The following is a 17,249-nucleotide window of genomic DNA, read 5'->3' as shown; positions in this document are numbered from 1 at the left end:
TGTCCGGGGGGTATTTGTCCGGGGGGTAATTGTCCGAGGGGTATTTGTCCGGGGGGTAATTGTCCTAGAACCGTTTTTGGCACATGCTGTAACACTTTAACAACCCTATAATCCATTCCAATAAACCTCTCAGATAATATTAATACACAAAGAACATAATAAAGTTATTATGATTTTTATTAATTTTTTAACAAATTTAACAAATAATAATATTAATACACAAAGAACATAATAAAGTTATTATGATTTTTATTAATTTTTTAACAAATTTAACAAATTTTTTATGTAAAAATGTAATTCCATTTTTGTATGTATGAATATTTTAAAAATAAAATAGTATCGTTGGATTTTTTTCTGGAAGACTTTTTTTCCTGAAGACGTTTTTTCTGGAAGACTTTTTTTCTTGAAGACTTTTTTCTTGAAGGCATTTTTTCTGGAAGACCTTTTTGAATGAAGATATTTTTACTGAAGATATTTTTTCTGGAAACATTTTTTCCTGAATGCTTTTTTTCTGGTTACCTCAAAGAACTACTGGCATGTGGGATATCTGAAAATTTGCTTCAATGGATTACTAACTGGCTAAAAAACAGAAAACAGCAAGTGCAAAAAAGCAAAAATTCAAACTGGATTAGCGTTACAAGTGGAGTTTCTCAAAGTTCGGTGCTGGGCCCTCTACTATTTGTTATTTACATTAATGATATCGACTCTGGCAAAATATCAAAAATATCAAAATTTGTGGACGACACGAAGCTGTGTGCAAGGGTCAACATCGAAGAAGATGCGGAAGTATTAAGACAAAATTTGACAAGACTATACAAATTGTCTGAAGATTGGCAAATGCTATTTAACATAGACAAATGTAAATTTATGCGTATGGGAAGAAAAAACAAAGACTTTCAATATCAACTAGGCAGTAAGGACCTTCGATCTACAAAAGAAGAAAAGGACCTCGGAATCACTATTCATAAAAGCACAAAATCATCAAGACAATGTACTTTGGCAGCAGCTGAAGCAAATCAAATACTTGAATTATAGAAGAACGGTGGTGAGCAGAAAGAAGTCGATCATTATAAAGTTGTATAAAACATTAGTTTGCCCTCATCTCGAGTATTGTTCACAGGTTTGGAATCCAGATCTGCAAAAGGACAAAAACATTCTTAAACGGGTACAGTGTAGAGCAACAAAGATAATCGAAAGAGTTGGAGAACTAGAAAATAGAGATAGACTGAAAAAATACGGATTAACAACACTAGAAAGGAGAAGATGCAGAGGAGATCTGATTCAGACACATAAGTTAATAACTGGAAAAGAAGAAACACCGTTCACCAGGTTCTTTCAACTAGAAAAAAAGAATGGATAAGGAGGTCCTAAATACAAGCTCTTCAAGAAAATAGAAAATTCAATAAAGCAGAAATTTTTCAGCAGCAGGGTAGCAAACGCCTGGAACGAGCTGAGCGATAAAATTGTCTCAGTGGATTCAATCAACAATTTTAAAATCAGGCTAGGACATTTATTTGGTAATGATTCTTACACAGATGCTAGTCTACTGAGCCACTATAAATTTTGTTATTATTATGTTATTATTATATTTTAGAGCATATATCAAAGCAATTTATTTTAAAAAGCCGTTTACTTGATATTCAACGAAATTTGAAAACAGATGGATCTTTAGATCTTCGTGAGTGATGGAGAAGTAGTTAGAGAAGTAGTTAGAGAAAAAGAAGAAAGAGCTTTAAAGAAAAGGACCAGTAAATGCTAAAACAGATTTGCCATCAGTGTTTTTAAAAAAATGGTTATAGACCGGGATCAGACAGAGGCTAATCTTAGACAACTTTGACGGGGGAACAAAATTTTGAAAATATTCAAATTTTCACAAGGGAAGCCAAAATTTTCAAGGGGGGCTAAAATTTGTGGTTGTGTGGCTGACGACCTTCTTTTGCCTATTAAGTTCAATTTTTGGTCGATTTTCTATTTTCTACCTAAAACGGTCCTTTTTCTGACTTTTATTAAAAAAACTGCTTACGAGGGAGTGGTGTGTTTCCGGTCTCCTTAAATCCGCCACTGGGCATGGCGACTTTGATATTCTCTAGTCTATTGTATCTTCCATGCTAAGCGTTTGTTTGAATGGGCCCAAAAAACGTTAAACAAAATATAGATAACACCAAGGTTGTCATACTTACTGGAACCAGGACGCTTAAGTTTTGTTAAAATATTTGATGAACATTTAGAAACTAAGTAAGTTTAAAATTTTAAAATTATTTGATGTTTTATTGGTAGCCAGCGTACGAAAACAAGATGTGGGTATATACGAGAGAATGTGTAACGATGTGTTAGTAAATTATAATAAATGGGAAACAACAAGAACAGGTGAAAAATTTCATGAATGTTAGGAAGGCAGATTTTAGAAAATGGGTAACAGGATGAGGACATAAAAATCATAAGAAGGATGCAATCGGCAAAGATGTAGAGTTGAGACTTATATGGAATTTAAAACAGTCGAAGATAGAAAAAATAAAAGTATATATATGTGTATTTATCGTAACAACACATTTTGTTGATGATGATGTCGATGATAGTGGCAGATCTAGACAACTTTCACGGTGGGCCATGATTTTCAATAAAATATTTGACGACCGGGGGATTTCAAATTTCAAAAAAATGTTTCATAATTTTTTTGGGAAATGTTTCATGTTCATGGTCGAGCTTATATTTTTACGGGGGAAGGACAAATTTTTAACTAATGTGGTCAGAATTTCACTTACGACTTTTCTTGGCTTATAATGTCAATTTTTCACTCAAAAACACATTTTTTCCCAAAACAACGAACTTTCAACCCAAATAACGCTTACAACGGGGAGGGACACTCCACTGAGGGTCCCCTAGATCTGCTACTTCGTAGATGATCAACAAAGTTACTAACACATGTTTCATTGGTGTACATCACAATAAAGACACAACGTGGAATCAACAATAGTTGTACTCAAATTTTAGAACATGCTAAATTCGAAGCTTCAATGCTCATGAAAGTTGTTCCATTACGAAGAGGACGACGTGTGTTTACGTGTGAATGAATGCAATATATTTCAGAACATTATTTCAATTTTAAATTTTCTGATTAAATTTAATTTTTTTATTGATTATATTCTTTGATTATTTTTATTTAACCTTTTTAATAAAAATACAAACAACAAAGGTAGTCTGTTGTTATTCCAATAAAATTAAAGTGAAAATTTTCAAAATTTTCCTTCATACTCACTGGCTTCAGCAATTTATTTTTAATGGACGTTTTTATAGAATTACTATTATTACTGCTGCTGATGCTACTACTACTACTACTACAACTATTATTATTACTACTACTACAACTCTACTACTACGAAAAGGTTAATGAATAAAATAAAAAAATTGGTTTAGTCACAACAAATTTCAAGCTTTCTAAAGTTGGTGACGCGACCTTTTTTATTTAATTATTTTTGCACATTCCTTCATTATTTGATTAGTTTCAAAAATCAGTGATATCAAATTTTTAGTTTTTGGTTTGATGGCTTGATTACCTTGACATTTGTCATTCTTTATTTTCTAATTTACAAAAAACTTCATTCTGGTGGGAAATATGTTACGATTTGTTACAGAATTTCCGGTAGGTCTACTATCTCTACCACTGCTAATGTTTACTAAAATTAACATTTTTTATTAAAAGAACTCGACCCGATGTTTCCAGCGTATTTTATAACTACGAAAAGCACGAAAAACAGAAATAGCAAACGTGATCGGCAAAACCTGGATGAATAATGGATTCTTGCAAGCGGTGGTCATTACTTTCATTGGAGACAAACACTGATACTCCAGCTTAAATGAATAGAACAATTCGAACGATTCACCTCACATAACATCATGTTGCGTGCCTAATAGAGTCCCACATTTCAACTCAGAATATCAAAACAAAATAGTTAATGTAAAAATATTTCTGTCGAGAAATTGACAATCGATTTAATGTTTAACGCACTAACAATAAAGTACAAGATTACAATCAAAATGAAGACTTTTTATATAATAGAAAAAAAGTAGCGACTGTGCTAGCGATTTTGTTATTACTTTTTCTTTGAAGTAGCGCTACATTTACCTGCAGTAGCCGTAGCGATTAGATTGCGGCGCTCCATTTTATGAGTAACGTTAACGCTCCTGGCAAACACAAGTAAACAATCTTAGTTTTGTCGTACGAACATAATTATTTGTGAGAACATGCTTCAGTAAGACCTCGGCAAGACTTGCATCACTTTCTAGATGCGGTGTGATGTGAAATTGTTTTGTTGTGTTGCTTTCATTTAAAATCTATTAAATGGTATTTAAGATTTGCAAGTTCACTGGAATGAAAATTTTTTGAAAAAACTGACCCTCGGAGACGATATAAATAAATGCTTTATGCATTGAAGTTAACTTTCATTGTTTCCATGTTGTGAAGCTTACTTTCGTGCTTCATGCTTGTGTTATTGTGTAATCATTTTATCGTTAAAGTTTTATTGATAATTTTATGCATTTTGAATTACAGAATTGAAAAATGATTATTTTTGGATTATTACTCTGCTTTTTGTAAATTATAGAGGGTTAGTTAGACATTTGATTATTTGTTCGAATATAAACGGTAAAAGCCTTTTACCGAGATGCTAACAACAAACAGATGAGTGAGATACATTATTTGATCAGCCTGCTTTTGGAAAAGGATGAAAAAGAAAGTGTCAAAATAGTAAGTACAAAAATTGGTAATACTTAATCTTCTAATTTCAAGAAGTCCGTCTACAGGGCCCTCACTCGAAACGCTTCAATAAAAGGAATAGGAGCCATCCTTTAGTACTTCAGCGAAACGGTTCACTCTTCCACATTGAGTAAAGTTGCATATCCTTCCAACATCGCACGAATGGCGTACGAATTAAATATTCTTGCTCATTTACAAGTTGGTGAAATGTTGTACCAGTGTGATTCAGCAACCATTGCTCATGATGCCACTACAGTTGTTGACAAGCATGTTGTTAAATTTCACCTTAGTTTTTCGCCATCACAAGCATGCTACACAATTCCTAAAGCTAGACTTCCAGGTGGCACAGCTGTTGATTACGCCAGTCACATTGTTTCATCCATGCAGTTAGTCACAGAGACATACATACGCACACGCACACTTCAACAGGTTTGAAGTTGCCCAATGCCCAAGTTCACTGTCAGTTCATGTCCAAATTGAAATCGTGCCTTGCGGATAGAGTTCCCGTCAACAATCGTGTCCATCAGATGCTAAAGGAGAAACTTCAGATCCACTCAATCAATTTAAGTTGCAATGTTCATCCATTAGAAGGAATTGCATCTGATGCCATGAAACGTTTGGCAGATTTCGACAAAATCATTGAGTTAACAGGAAGAACTGGCAAAGATAGAATTGCTGTCTCTTTTCTATACAACCTGTCCAAACTGAAGTACTTAATTTTTATATATAATTTTTTTCTTAAATGGTGACATCTTTGTTACTGATGTTATATGTACAACTATAAGGGAGACCCATCTGCATTCAAGGCATTCCTGAAAACCAACAATGTCACAACTGGCGCATTCCTTAGATATGTTGGAAAACCGATTGAACTTAATATTCCATATGGGCGGCATCGTCATCTATCATTAAGAACTTTCCAGAACTTTCTTTAGAAAGTATTTATGTTCAAAAAATTGTTTCGTTATAACTAAGGCAAAACAGTAAAGGTAGATAAAGTTAAGTGGTAAAATTTTATTTGCTAAAAAGAAAGGTTTAGTATGGAAAAAATTATTAAATAATTGTAAGAGATTAAAAGTTAAACAAATTGATCTTTTTGGGAGTGTATTTCATTGTTCAGATAGCTTTTTGGACTATTTTTCCATAGTGTGATGCAGTAGGTTAGATGAGGGTAAATGAATGTATAATGAAGCGTTTGTAGAACAAAACGAAAAAGTTTTTATTTGATTTGGTAGAAGATGCCAATGAGTTTGTTGATTTTATCTGAGGTTGTTTGTAGGTGTGAATTCTATGAGAGATTTTCTGTGATGGTGATACCAAGAAATTTGGTTGACAGGGTGCGGTTTATAGGAACGTTGTTAATTAAGAAATTAAAGTAAGGGGCTTGGTTTGTGAGTGTTTTTGGACCAATAATAACATAGGAACATTTAAAATAATGTATAATTAGTTTGTTTTTGCATAACCAAGTAGAGTATTTTTCAAATTTGAGATTAATAAGTTCAGAATAGTCATGTAGATTGTTAAGTGTAAAAAGAAGGTGATATCGTCAGTGAACGGCACATATTTGATTGATGGCGAAACGTTGCAGTGGTCATTTATGTAGATAGGAAATAAAAGGGGTCCAAGTATGGATCCTTGTGGTACGCCGTGATGAATAGGAGCAAACTTTGAATGGATGTTGTTTCTGGAAACATATTGTCTCCGTGATGAAAGATAGCTTCTCATCCAGTTGTGAGCTGTGCCTCTTACTCCGTAATGATATAGTTTGGATAGGAGTATTTTGTGATCGATGACATCGAAGGCTTTTGATAAGTCCAAAAAAATACCAATGGAAAAATTTTGCTGTTCATTTTTTTAGTTTTTAGTATGTGCTGAGCGAAGTCGAGAATGGCAAGCCCAGTGGAATGGTTGGATCTGAATCCATATCGGTTGCTGCAGATAGTTTTATTGGAGTTGACAAAATTAGAGAGTATTTTGAAGAAAAGTTTGTCAAGAATGTTTGACAGTGGGGTTAGAATGGAGATGGGTCTGTAGTTGTTAACATCGTCTTTACTTTCTTTCTTAAATATTGGTATGATTTTCGATACTTAGAAATAATTCCAGTGCTTGGTGATAGATTAAAGATGTGGCGAGTAAGTGGTGAGATGTGAGATGATAGAGAAAATTATATTTTTGATAAGGAACATGTTGAGTCCATCGTTCGTCTGCATAGCTTTTTTCCTATTCAAAATATTGACAGTTTATATATATATATATATATATATATATATATATATATATATATATATATATATATATATATATGCACGACAGAAGGATGCAAGTTTTCATAGAAGATGTATGCGATAGATCGGCAGCCGAGCATGTTGCATATCCTGCCTCGCGATAGTCTCGCCTCGTTGCAGTGTGCAGTCAACACTTCCAACGCATAATCGCTCGACCAACTAAATTCTTTGCGAGTGAAGAATTTTTTTTTCAGTTAGTTTGCTGTCGACAATTTTGTAAAGGTTAGCACTAGCACTTTTTAATGATATAATCTTGTTGCTCATTATTTAGCGTTCAATTAAGTTTTTTTTCAGTATGAATTTTTTTAGTGATTAATTGCTTGAGGGGCTTAAATACAACAGTTATGTGTGTGCTAGTTGAACGAATATAAAATTTTAACGATTTTGAAATAAAGTAAACATACTTTTTATAACGTAATTAAAATAATAACATTATCATAATAATAATAATTATTATTATTATTATTATCATTGATTCATACTAACTAAATTTGCCACATTAATTTACAAAAAAAAAATGTAATATGAAATGATGCTTTAAACTCATTTATGTGCAATTTTTTCGTTTTTCTTTTTTTAATTATTTGAAATTCAAAATTTTTGATTGAAATGGTGAATAGCCCTGGAGACAACAATAAATACTTCCACAAACGTTAAGTTACAAAATGAAATAAAATGTAAGCATGCAAGTTCAATCGTGTGCAAATGCACAGAATGTTCTTGCACAAATATTTTAAACTCAGAAGCAAACATTTGCACCGTAGCGACAAGCAAGCAGATAGCGTTGTGGACATTTTTCAATATAACTACTATGCAGTATGAATCCAATACGCCTGTGGAGACACGTCTGTATTTGAAATCTTCAATGTTATACTAAGTTTCAATCTCAATTGCTATACTCGCTATCTAAATTTTCCAAACTGTCGCTCGTCACTATTTCTAATTAAACATCAACATTTGAAGTATTGGAGGCGTGAGTGACTCGGCGTCAACGTCAATCCGCAAAAATTCTTTTATGAAATTGGTGATAAATAGAAATAATAATGAAATTAATTATTATAACAATAACCACAACAATAATGATGATAGTAATAATAATGAAAATAATAAAATTTGTTCAAGATGCAATTGCGCTGTAAAGGCATACGAATGTTAATTTAAACAAAACTGGAAAATACTTAAATAAAAATTCATTATAAAGTGATTTTAATGTTGAACAAAAATCATTAAAAAACTTTCAAAGTATAAAAAAAGTGGAATGCAAGAAATTAATTAAATATTTTGTACAAAATTAAAAGTTGGTAAACAAACAAAAGGAGAAATAAAAAAAGGAAAGAATAAAATCCAGTAAGCTAGGCCTGCAACAAACGATCCATCGGGCAGAAGTGTTGCTCAAGAATTATGTAGATTAATGATGCACATCATCACCACCATCATCGTCGTCCTCACCACCATCATTATCATTATTGTACATTGTAACCTCACGCGTTAATCGAAAATTACAACGACGGGCGCGCGGTTAAATGCACTTGAAATAAATTTATTTTACAAGAAGAGGAAGGAAGGAATCAGCGAGTGCACGTGGGAGCCTGCTTGCTGCTAGTGACAAATTGATGTCTCGGGCTCAATTATCATTCAGAATCATTTCCAACTGTGCCGATCCATCAAAACATTTTCCTCAGACTACAAGACTTAACAAATTGTTCGGCAACATTTTTATCTTTCTTCAAGCAAAATTAGTCTGTGGTGCATTCACTTTGTAACAATTACTTCATTTAAAGAACATTAGTTTCAAAATAATGAATTAATATAAATTATTATTGAAAAAAAACTATAACGCTTATTTATATAAAAGAAGAACCTCAAAAGCGCCACTTTTGCATCAACGTCCACCGAGAAATAGAGAAAGTTTTGAGATTCCTCGAAATGCTTACGAAGAATAGTCCAGGTGTAGGGAGATTGGATAGCAAGTTGTTCCACACGGCAGGTCCAACGATTGGATTGCAAAGTTGCAAGTACCACAGGCAATCAAATGGGAGGGACAATATATAGATTGAGCTGAGAAGAGCATAGTCTATATTCGAGTGCTGCTTGTGAATCACAGAGCTTTGGAGAAGGTATTCGGGTGCCATGCTATCTACGCACTTTTACATCATGATGAAGATTTTAAACAGAATTTCAACCGTAAGCCAACGTTGAATTTTTAGAAAGGGTGGGACGTGGTCAAACCTCAATCCACCAAATACTTGCTTTGCGGCAACTTTCCGAAATGAACTAGAGTTGGTGAAGGGATTTTTAGACTTGCTATAGTCAAGCGTAGAAAATTACACGTACGTAATTAAAAACTGTTATTAAAATATTAAAAGTATTGCAAACTTTCTGAATGCTAAACTTAACTAGAATAACCTTAATAAAAGAACTTCAAGCAACTAGCTATATGTTTTTTGCTAGGCAGGAATGATTATGAAGAAAAAAACACAAGCTGAACAGCGCGAATTAAAATGTATATCGGTAATACGCTCTTAAACCATTTTGCAAACATTTCTTGACGTGACATATCCACGGAAAAAAATATGAGCGCGGGTTTAAGCTTGTAAGTCCACTCTAATTCTTTTTCTATAATCAACAAAATGTAACCGTGTAATACAAATATTAAAAAAGTCTTCAGTCTCATCATTCTCATTGACAGATAAAAATTAAATGTAGTGTTGTGTGGGATTTGCTTGCAAACGATTTGTTAATCAAAACTAAAATTTGAATGGCGTAACAAGTAGAGGTTTATATATCTCTTGAAATTTACAGAAGGGAAAGTGTAAATTTAAAAAATGCAATAATAATTAAAGTGAATTAAAACCAAAGTCATCAAATGATTATTCAAAATCAGTTCCATATTTCATCACATTTTTAGGGAAAACCAAAAAAATCCGACATTATCCCAACAAGTCGGCTTGATAGGGCAATGGGATGGGTGGCTTTCACGTTTATTAAATTTTACGTACAATGAGTGTGTGTGTGAGTGTGTGATGACACCATCATCAGAGCAAGTGCTTTAGCGAGAGGAAGAATGACCTTCAACTTTTAACCTCTAATATCTAAAAATCACAAAAATTTTCTTAATTTTTAAAATTGCCCGAACGTGAATCTTGACCTCCGAAAATTGAACATCATTGAGCGTTAGTGAATCTACCAGGCAAGAACATTCAAGCCTATAAAAATATTTTTTAATGTTAAATTTTGAAAACAACTTTATTATTGTTATTTTTCACATTACAGGAAGTTAAACGATATAATTGATATTTATAGACATTCCATTTTTTTAGTTTTATTTTGTGTGGAATTCATTCATTTTTCAGCAAAAAAAATCTCAACATGTAAATAAAATCTTCACCATTAGAATGGGAACGTTGGATATTGTTAATTCTGCAGAGATTGTTGGAGAGCCAGTGCAAATTTAAACTGCAGATGTTCTCTGCAACTCTATCCCGGCGTTTAATTTCAAATTATTTTCTCGATGTCGTTTCAAATATTGAAATTTTTTTAGCAAAATAATTAAAAAGTAGTTAATCGGAAATTTCAAAACTTGAAAATTGTAAAAAATGGAAAAAAACTTTTAATCTGCCTCAAAATGAGTTTTTGTTTCTATAAGGATGAAACCTCCATAAAAATGACGCAAAAAATTTAAAATTTGAAACGAAATGCCAAAACTCGGAAATCTTTATTTTAATCAATTTACGAGCTTTGAAAGTTTAAAATCAAACATATTAGAAATGACATCAGAACATTAGTAATAGCAATATATTCAAATTTTAAGTTAAACAATCATTAATAATTATGATTGAAATAATAACAACAACAACAATAATAATACAATAATAACGATGGCTGATAGTTGAAGCATGAACCTTGATAGAAGATCTTAAGCTCCAATGAATTTATTTATTTTCTCAGCAGAAATGTAAATAGTCGCAATTTATTGAATTATTCTGATTATTCGTGTTGTGAAGTTAATTTTTGGCACCAATTTAACAATTAATTTTCCTACCTCATACGTTTTTAAGGTTCTACAAGCCTACTCTAGACCTATGAAAGACTGAATGACTATCCAGTCTTTAATAGGAATGATTAATGTAACTAATAATTATAGCAAACTATTATCAATAATTAATTTAAAAAATAGCATAAGTGATTATTTAAAAAAATATTTCAAACCTCTCTGCAAATTCGAAACTTCAAACTAATTCCATCTTGAATATTTGTCATTAAAATGGGAATAGTTTATTTTTTGTATTAAACCATTACAATTCAATGTTAAATTATTTTCTACTGAGGCTAAATTTGTTAGCGAATCCACGCCAACCGTCCAACGTGGTGATGTTTGCCTGTTTGTAAAAAAAAATATTCATTTAAAAGTTATAATAAAACTTTTCAATGAAAATGAAAATATTTAAAAACAAACTTCCCTTTTACTTTCATGTGTGAGTATTTAACAGATCAACCGATATGTGAACACTCCAATTTAGTCATGAATTTCAACGAGCAAGTGGACCGGCATCCTCCTACGAAGGAGACGGCCAACGGTTTTGAATCACTATGCAAATGAACAGCCATTTCATGATAATAAATTCTGACTCTGCAATAACCGCGTAAGCGTTGAAAGTGCGTAAGCCCAGATTGAACAACATCAACGTGCAACAGAACATTGTGTGCCCGTCAAATAATAACTTCGTATAATTGTTTTGAAACATTCCGGAATGGTTTCTTTCTCTCGTTTCGTATCATTTAAATCTCGTTTCGTATCATTCAAATCTCGTTTCGTATCATTCAAATCTCGTTTCGTTTCATTTCATTTAACCGCAAGAAATGCATGCTTGATATGGAAACAGATTTCACGTATAGAATAACATGGCCGTCATGCATATCATGAATAATATGGTCATTATTCGGCCAAGCACCAAACCTAATTTCACTGTTGAGTAGCATCTTGCACAACACAAACAAATAACAAAATATTTTCTATTGGAATGTTTCTTGTGAAAAATGTAAGGAGTTCCTACTTGAATGACATATAAATTGTTATTTGTAGAAAAATAGCGATATAATAAATGAAAAAATGAATTATTGATGAGAGAGTCTGCATTACAATCCATCAGGCCACCCGGCAAGGAACAATTGTGACGCACTGTGCAACAACATCATTCGAAGGAACCAAATGCTGCGAAAATTAAATAAACTGCCACTCTGTGAATAAGTTTAATTAAAGATAAAATTTATGGTAAAATATTTAAACCCTGTTAGCAAACTAAGAACATCGTTTCAGCGTAATTACAAACATCACTTTCCTCATTGTTTCATTCATGTCTCCAAATCTGTTTTCGATTTTTTTCATTCAAGTTTGTTGATGTTTGCAAAAAATACTAAGCTGTTCTACTTTAATTTTAAATCCTCACGATTTTCTCGTAAATAATTCAATTTGAGGGAATGAAGAAATGGATTTGTTTTTCTCGTTTCTTAAATTGATTTTCTTATCGTAAGCTCCAAAACTGTCTCGAACCTTAAAAAATTCTTTTTATTTTTTCAGAATGGAGGAGATGTTGAAGCTTGTGGCAACCATGCAATTCGAAAAAATTGAATCCGTTTTGCAAGAGAAGTCATTCAATATCAACCAAAAAGACCAGGTTATTTAAAATAAGTTTTTTTTTAAATTTCTTGTTTATTTTTTGGTCCTTCAAATTAAATTTTAAAAAACAGAATATATTAATGATATTTGGTAATATAGTAAAACATTTTAATGACTTGAACAGACGTTCACCCAATATGGTAAATGAAAACAATTTATAAAACCTGGTGCTTTACATTTGCAAGAACTCCCACCATCGATAACTTTACAACAGAATAAATGGTCAACATTTATTTGTTTGAATTTTTGAGTTTTCGGTTAACGTCGTCGTGTTTCATATCTTACGTGGTTTTCACAGGCGTAGCCATTTTAAATATTTTAATTGTTTTTTTGCTGATAATCACAACTATTTTTTATATAAAATTTTAAAGTTATTTAAAAAAGTTTTAAAATGATTTCAATCTGTGATCTCTCTCTCTCTCTCTCTCTCTCTCTCTCTCTCTCTCTCTCTCTCCAAACATACGCGCTCACACGCACACGCGGGTACATGCATAAATAAAAAAGTGCAAAACCACAAACTGTGAAAACTAAAACTAATTACTTAATCAAAGTTTACATCAGAAAGTGGATGATGCATTGAGATCAAATGATGAACGGCCAATGCGATTTACGATAAAGTGAGGCTGCGTGCAGAGAATGCAAAATATTTCATCACGCAATGAAAGTAAGCATTCAAAAATACGACGAATGAACGGAGCCTGAAGAGATGTATGTTTGTTCTCAGGACCCGAGAAAACATATTCTTCACAGTTTGAACGATTGTTGTTACAGTGCAGATATTGTAACGGTTTGCACATGTCTGTTCAGCGGTCCCTGGCGATGTTGCACTTGCAACTGTTCTTTTGAACAAATAATTTAAATAACACATCCCGACGTTCAAAATAAACGCAGTTACTCAAATACTTAAAACTTGCTAACTACCGTGTCGTAAAAGTCGTAGCATCGTATCAATCGTAACCACCGTATCAACCGTAACTATTGCATTCATCGTAACAATCGTAACTACCGCAACCGTTGCAAACAACTCAGCAGACAGCAGACAACAGACGAGAGAAATAATCGGTCTGCAACTTGCCGGCCTGTGTTGCCCGCTCACGTGTAAAGTCACGTAGTGTAATAAAAATGTTTACATCTGCCTTGCCTTGTTTAATACAATTACGTGCTGTTTGCTCAACACAAACATAATGAACGAAGAATTAATTCAACTAATAATAAATAAGACATTCATACGAATGAATCATTTTTAACTGGATGTCATTAAGGAGGGATTTGTTTCGGCTTTCAATTGATTCACCCCCAACAACGCTCTATTTTGGAAATATGCACAATAAAACGTTGGTATCATCAATGTTAAAATTGTCCCAAAATAGAGAACAAAAGCAAAAAAGTCAACTTATTAATCCAAACTCTCTACAAAAATAACCGGCCATTTATTTTTTAATTATGAAATAGTTTAAGAAAACTAATTTATTGTGTAATTTATAATAAATAAATAAATACATATATATAAATTTATTTATCTTCAAATATATTGTTTATAATTTAATTATGAACAAGTTTTCAGTCTCACACATTTGTTTAATCCACTCAGCCTTTACCCTTTGAGAAAATGTATTTCGCAAGTTAAAAAAAAGTAAATTAATATTTTTTCAGAATTTTTGTGAGGTCTGTGGCATGTAATTTTCGACTTCGTAAGTAAGCAATCAATCAAAGCCGTACCTAACAGCCCTTTCACTCTGACGAAAACACGTTTCGCGTCATGTCATGCCACGTTTCTTGCAATCGTTAAAAACCTCTAAAAATAAAATTTTCGCAAACTATGACACGCTCCACGATGATGTAATGCGCAGCCAGCCAGTCAGCCAGCCAGTCAGCCAGCCAGTCAGCCAGCCAGTCAGCCAGCCAGCCTGCACGCTTGCACGTACAATCCCAGTACAACATGTCTAGTGCAGTTTCGTTGAGATTGCTTTTAAAGAACTGCTTGGCGCCGCTTCTCTCATATAACTGTGCAAATAATAATAAGGTTTTTTGAAATATAACTCCATGACATTAATCACTTATATCACTCCGACCCCAACACTTTTGTGAAGATTTTAAAAGACAGATTTTTGATTAGAACAGTTTTTTGAGAGTTATAATTTTACAATATGAAATTGTAAATCGTTGTATAGCCAAGGTTAACGTTGACGGCAATAATAATCATTGCAATCATTAAATAACCACATAGTAAAACTCACTGACCACAACACTAACGTCAGTGATGACAACATTGAAAATGATAACCCCAACATCAACTATAATGACAACAAAATGATGATATAATGAGAAAAATATATAGACACTAACATTAAAAATAATTAATATTTTTAAACAGTACTGGCATGAATTTGCACATCTGCCTTCATCAAATTTTACTCACTGTCTACAATAATTTGAAACTCTGCTGCTAATTCGGCATGTCATTTTTATATCATTATGTAATTGGCAAAATTTTAAAAAATAATTTAAAAAAATGCTAAAAAAACGCAACAGTGATGAAGCCAAAGGATAGAAAGAAGAAAATGAACTTATGAAAAACTTGCTATAAAAATCTTGAAAAGTTAAAATTTTTCTGAACACATCACAGTCTTGCTAAGAAAACATTATCTCTTTTCTTTATCCTTTTAAAAACTTTGATAATATCCATTTCAACTTTAGTTATTTCTTTGAAAATTAATAATTAATGAATTGAAAATGTTTGTCTCCATTTCCATATAGGCTCATCTTTTCATTTTTTTCTTGAAAGTTTAGAAAATCTAACTTTTTATTTACTGCCATTGTTGCCACCACAGTGTTTTATTTCATCGTATTAGATGGAGATTCTCTTTATCCGAGCACAGAACTCTACACGTAAGAAATAGCTCTATATAAATTTGTGTGTGTGTATGTGTTTGTGTGTGTATTTATAACTAAACGTTTACAAAAAAAGATAATAAATTACATTTATTTGAAAAAATTTGCAGATAAACAAAATTTATACCCATTTCCGTTTCTAAATAATTTATAAAATCTAATAAATTTCCTAACTTAACTTATTTAGAAAAGTTGTTAAAAATTTTCAAAACACTGATTGATTTTCTTTTATTTTTGTTTTCTTTTAGTAGCGTTCAATTAACATGCCAGGTTCTGTGTGGAATGTGTCGACGGACATTCATTCTTTATGGCTGGTGCACAACAAAATTAAGAAAGTATGCATGCGGTCCTGTGTGATTTATGAGCCAATGAGAAGCCAGAGTCTAATTTGTAATTATTAAAAAATAATATTTAATAATTTTAATAATTAATATAAGGCAATGAGTAAGTTAATATTTTTATATAACGTAGAGCCTCTGTACTTCGACCCCAATCTAACATAAATTTTTTTGATTTTTTGTTGAGGTTTTACAGCTATTTTTGTGCACACATTTGAAAAGCGTCAATGTAAGAAATTAATAAAAGGAGTTACCATGTGCATCTAACTGTTGGTCTCCCTTGAGTCGAGGCCTCTGATCTTTTTCAGGCCACACGGAGCAAAACAAGCATCAATTAAGTTTTTAAATATCATCGTACTGCGATAAAAAAAAACTTTCTTTTCACGATATTTATAGAATGTGAGTAGTTTAAGTTGATTTTCCACTCTTGGAGTAAACAAAACGAAAATCATTTTTACAAGCTTGAGAGCAAACAATTTACGATGTTTGCTTTTTTAAACATTTCCAATCTGGCTCTTTCAAGGCGAAACGTGGCAAGAAAATTTTTGATGCAGATGATGCGATGCGTGCAAGTACTGTTGGAAACATGACTTGCAATAATAAGTGGACTCAGACTCCAAAGTCGACAAATCCACATCCGTGTCTGCAAAATCACAAAATCATAGATCTGCTTTTCGTCGTCAATTTTTATCGTTGATGAATTTTTTTGTGTCACTGTGAGTTTTAGTGTGCAAGATTTTATAGAATGCAGAAAATTTTAATTTACAAAATTCATCAAACTTGTTGCATTTCTCCACAGTATAATTATAGGGATATTCTCCTTAGGTTTGTTACTATGGATTGAGTAAAACTTGAAGGTTGTGAACGTCTTCGCGACAAATATGAGGCTCATGTAACCAACAACTGATCACACTAATTTTGCTTGAGTAACTCGACAACATGTTGAGTAAATTTCAAGCGAACGCGCCACAGATGGCAAGCTAGCCTGCTCAGATCATCGGGCTGTCTGATCCAGTGTGCATAGGGAAAGAATGTACAGTAACTCGCGAACCATAAAACTGCAACATCTGTCATTAGTATTAATGATGGAGTTGTTGGTCATGTTTGTCTTATTTTGTTTAAAGCGAACATAAAGAACAACGATCGAAAAGAGTAGTAACCATTTTATTACCATTAAAAGTTTTTAAAGTTTTTTTTGCCTACCGTAATAAAAATTTCCTTGTCAAAGATTATCAACGGTTCAAGGCACAAAAATTATTCCTTTTTTATTAAAACTTTGGGTAAAAGTTCGCTTAAAATCAATT

At 32.4% G+C, this 17,249-nt stretch overlaps 1 protein-coding gene across 1 annotated transcript; it reads left to right on the top strand.

Moving 5' to 3' along the window:
• Window positions 1-4,915: 4,915 nt before the first annotated feature.
• HELRODRAFT_158910 (hypothetical protein) lies at window positions 4,916-7,142 on the top strand (the record flags this gene model as incomplete). Its single annotated transcript, XM_009010865.1, has 3 exons — window positions 4,916-5,093; window positions 5,183-5,462; window positions 7,067-7,142. The coding sequence occupies 3 exons, from the start codon at window positions 4,916-4,918 to the stop codon at window positions 7,140-7,142; spliced, it is 534 nt and encodes a 177-aa protein (XP_009009113.1).
• Between the last annotated feature and the right edge of the window lie 10,107 nt (window positions 7,143-17,249).

This window comes from Helobdella robusta (genome assembly GCF_000326865.2).
Source record: "Helobdella robusta unplaced genomic scaffold HELROscaffold_1, whole genome shotgun sequence".
NCBI lineage: Eukaryota > Metazoa > Annelida > Clitellata > Rhynchobdellida > Glossiphoniidae > Helobdella > Helobdella robusta.
The sequence above is the reverse complement of the archived record's forward strand: the minus strand, read 5'-3'. Positions and strand labels throughout refer to the sequence as shown.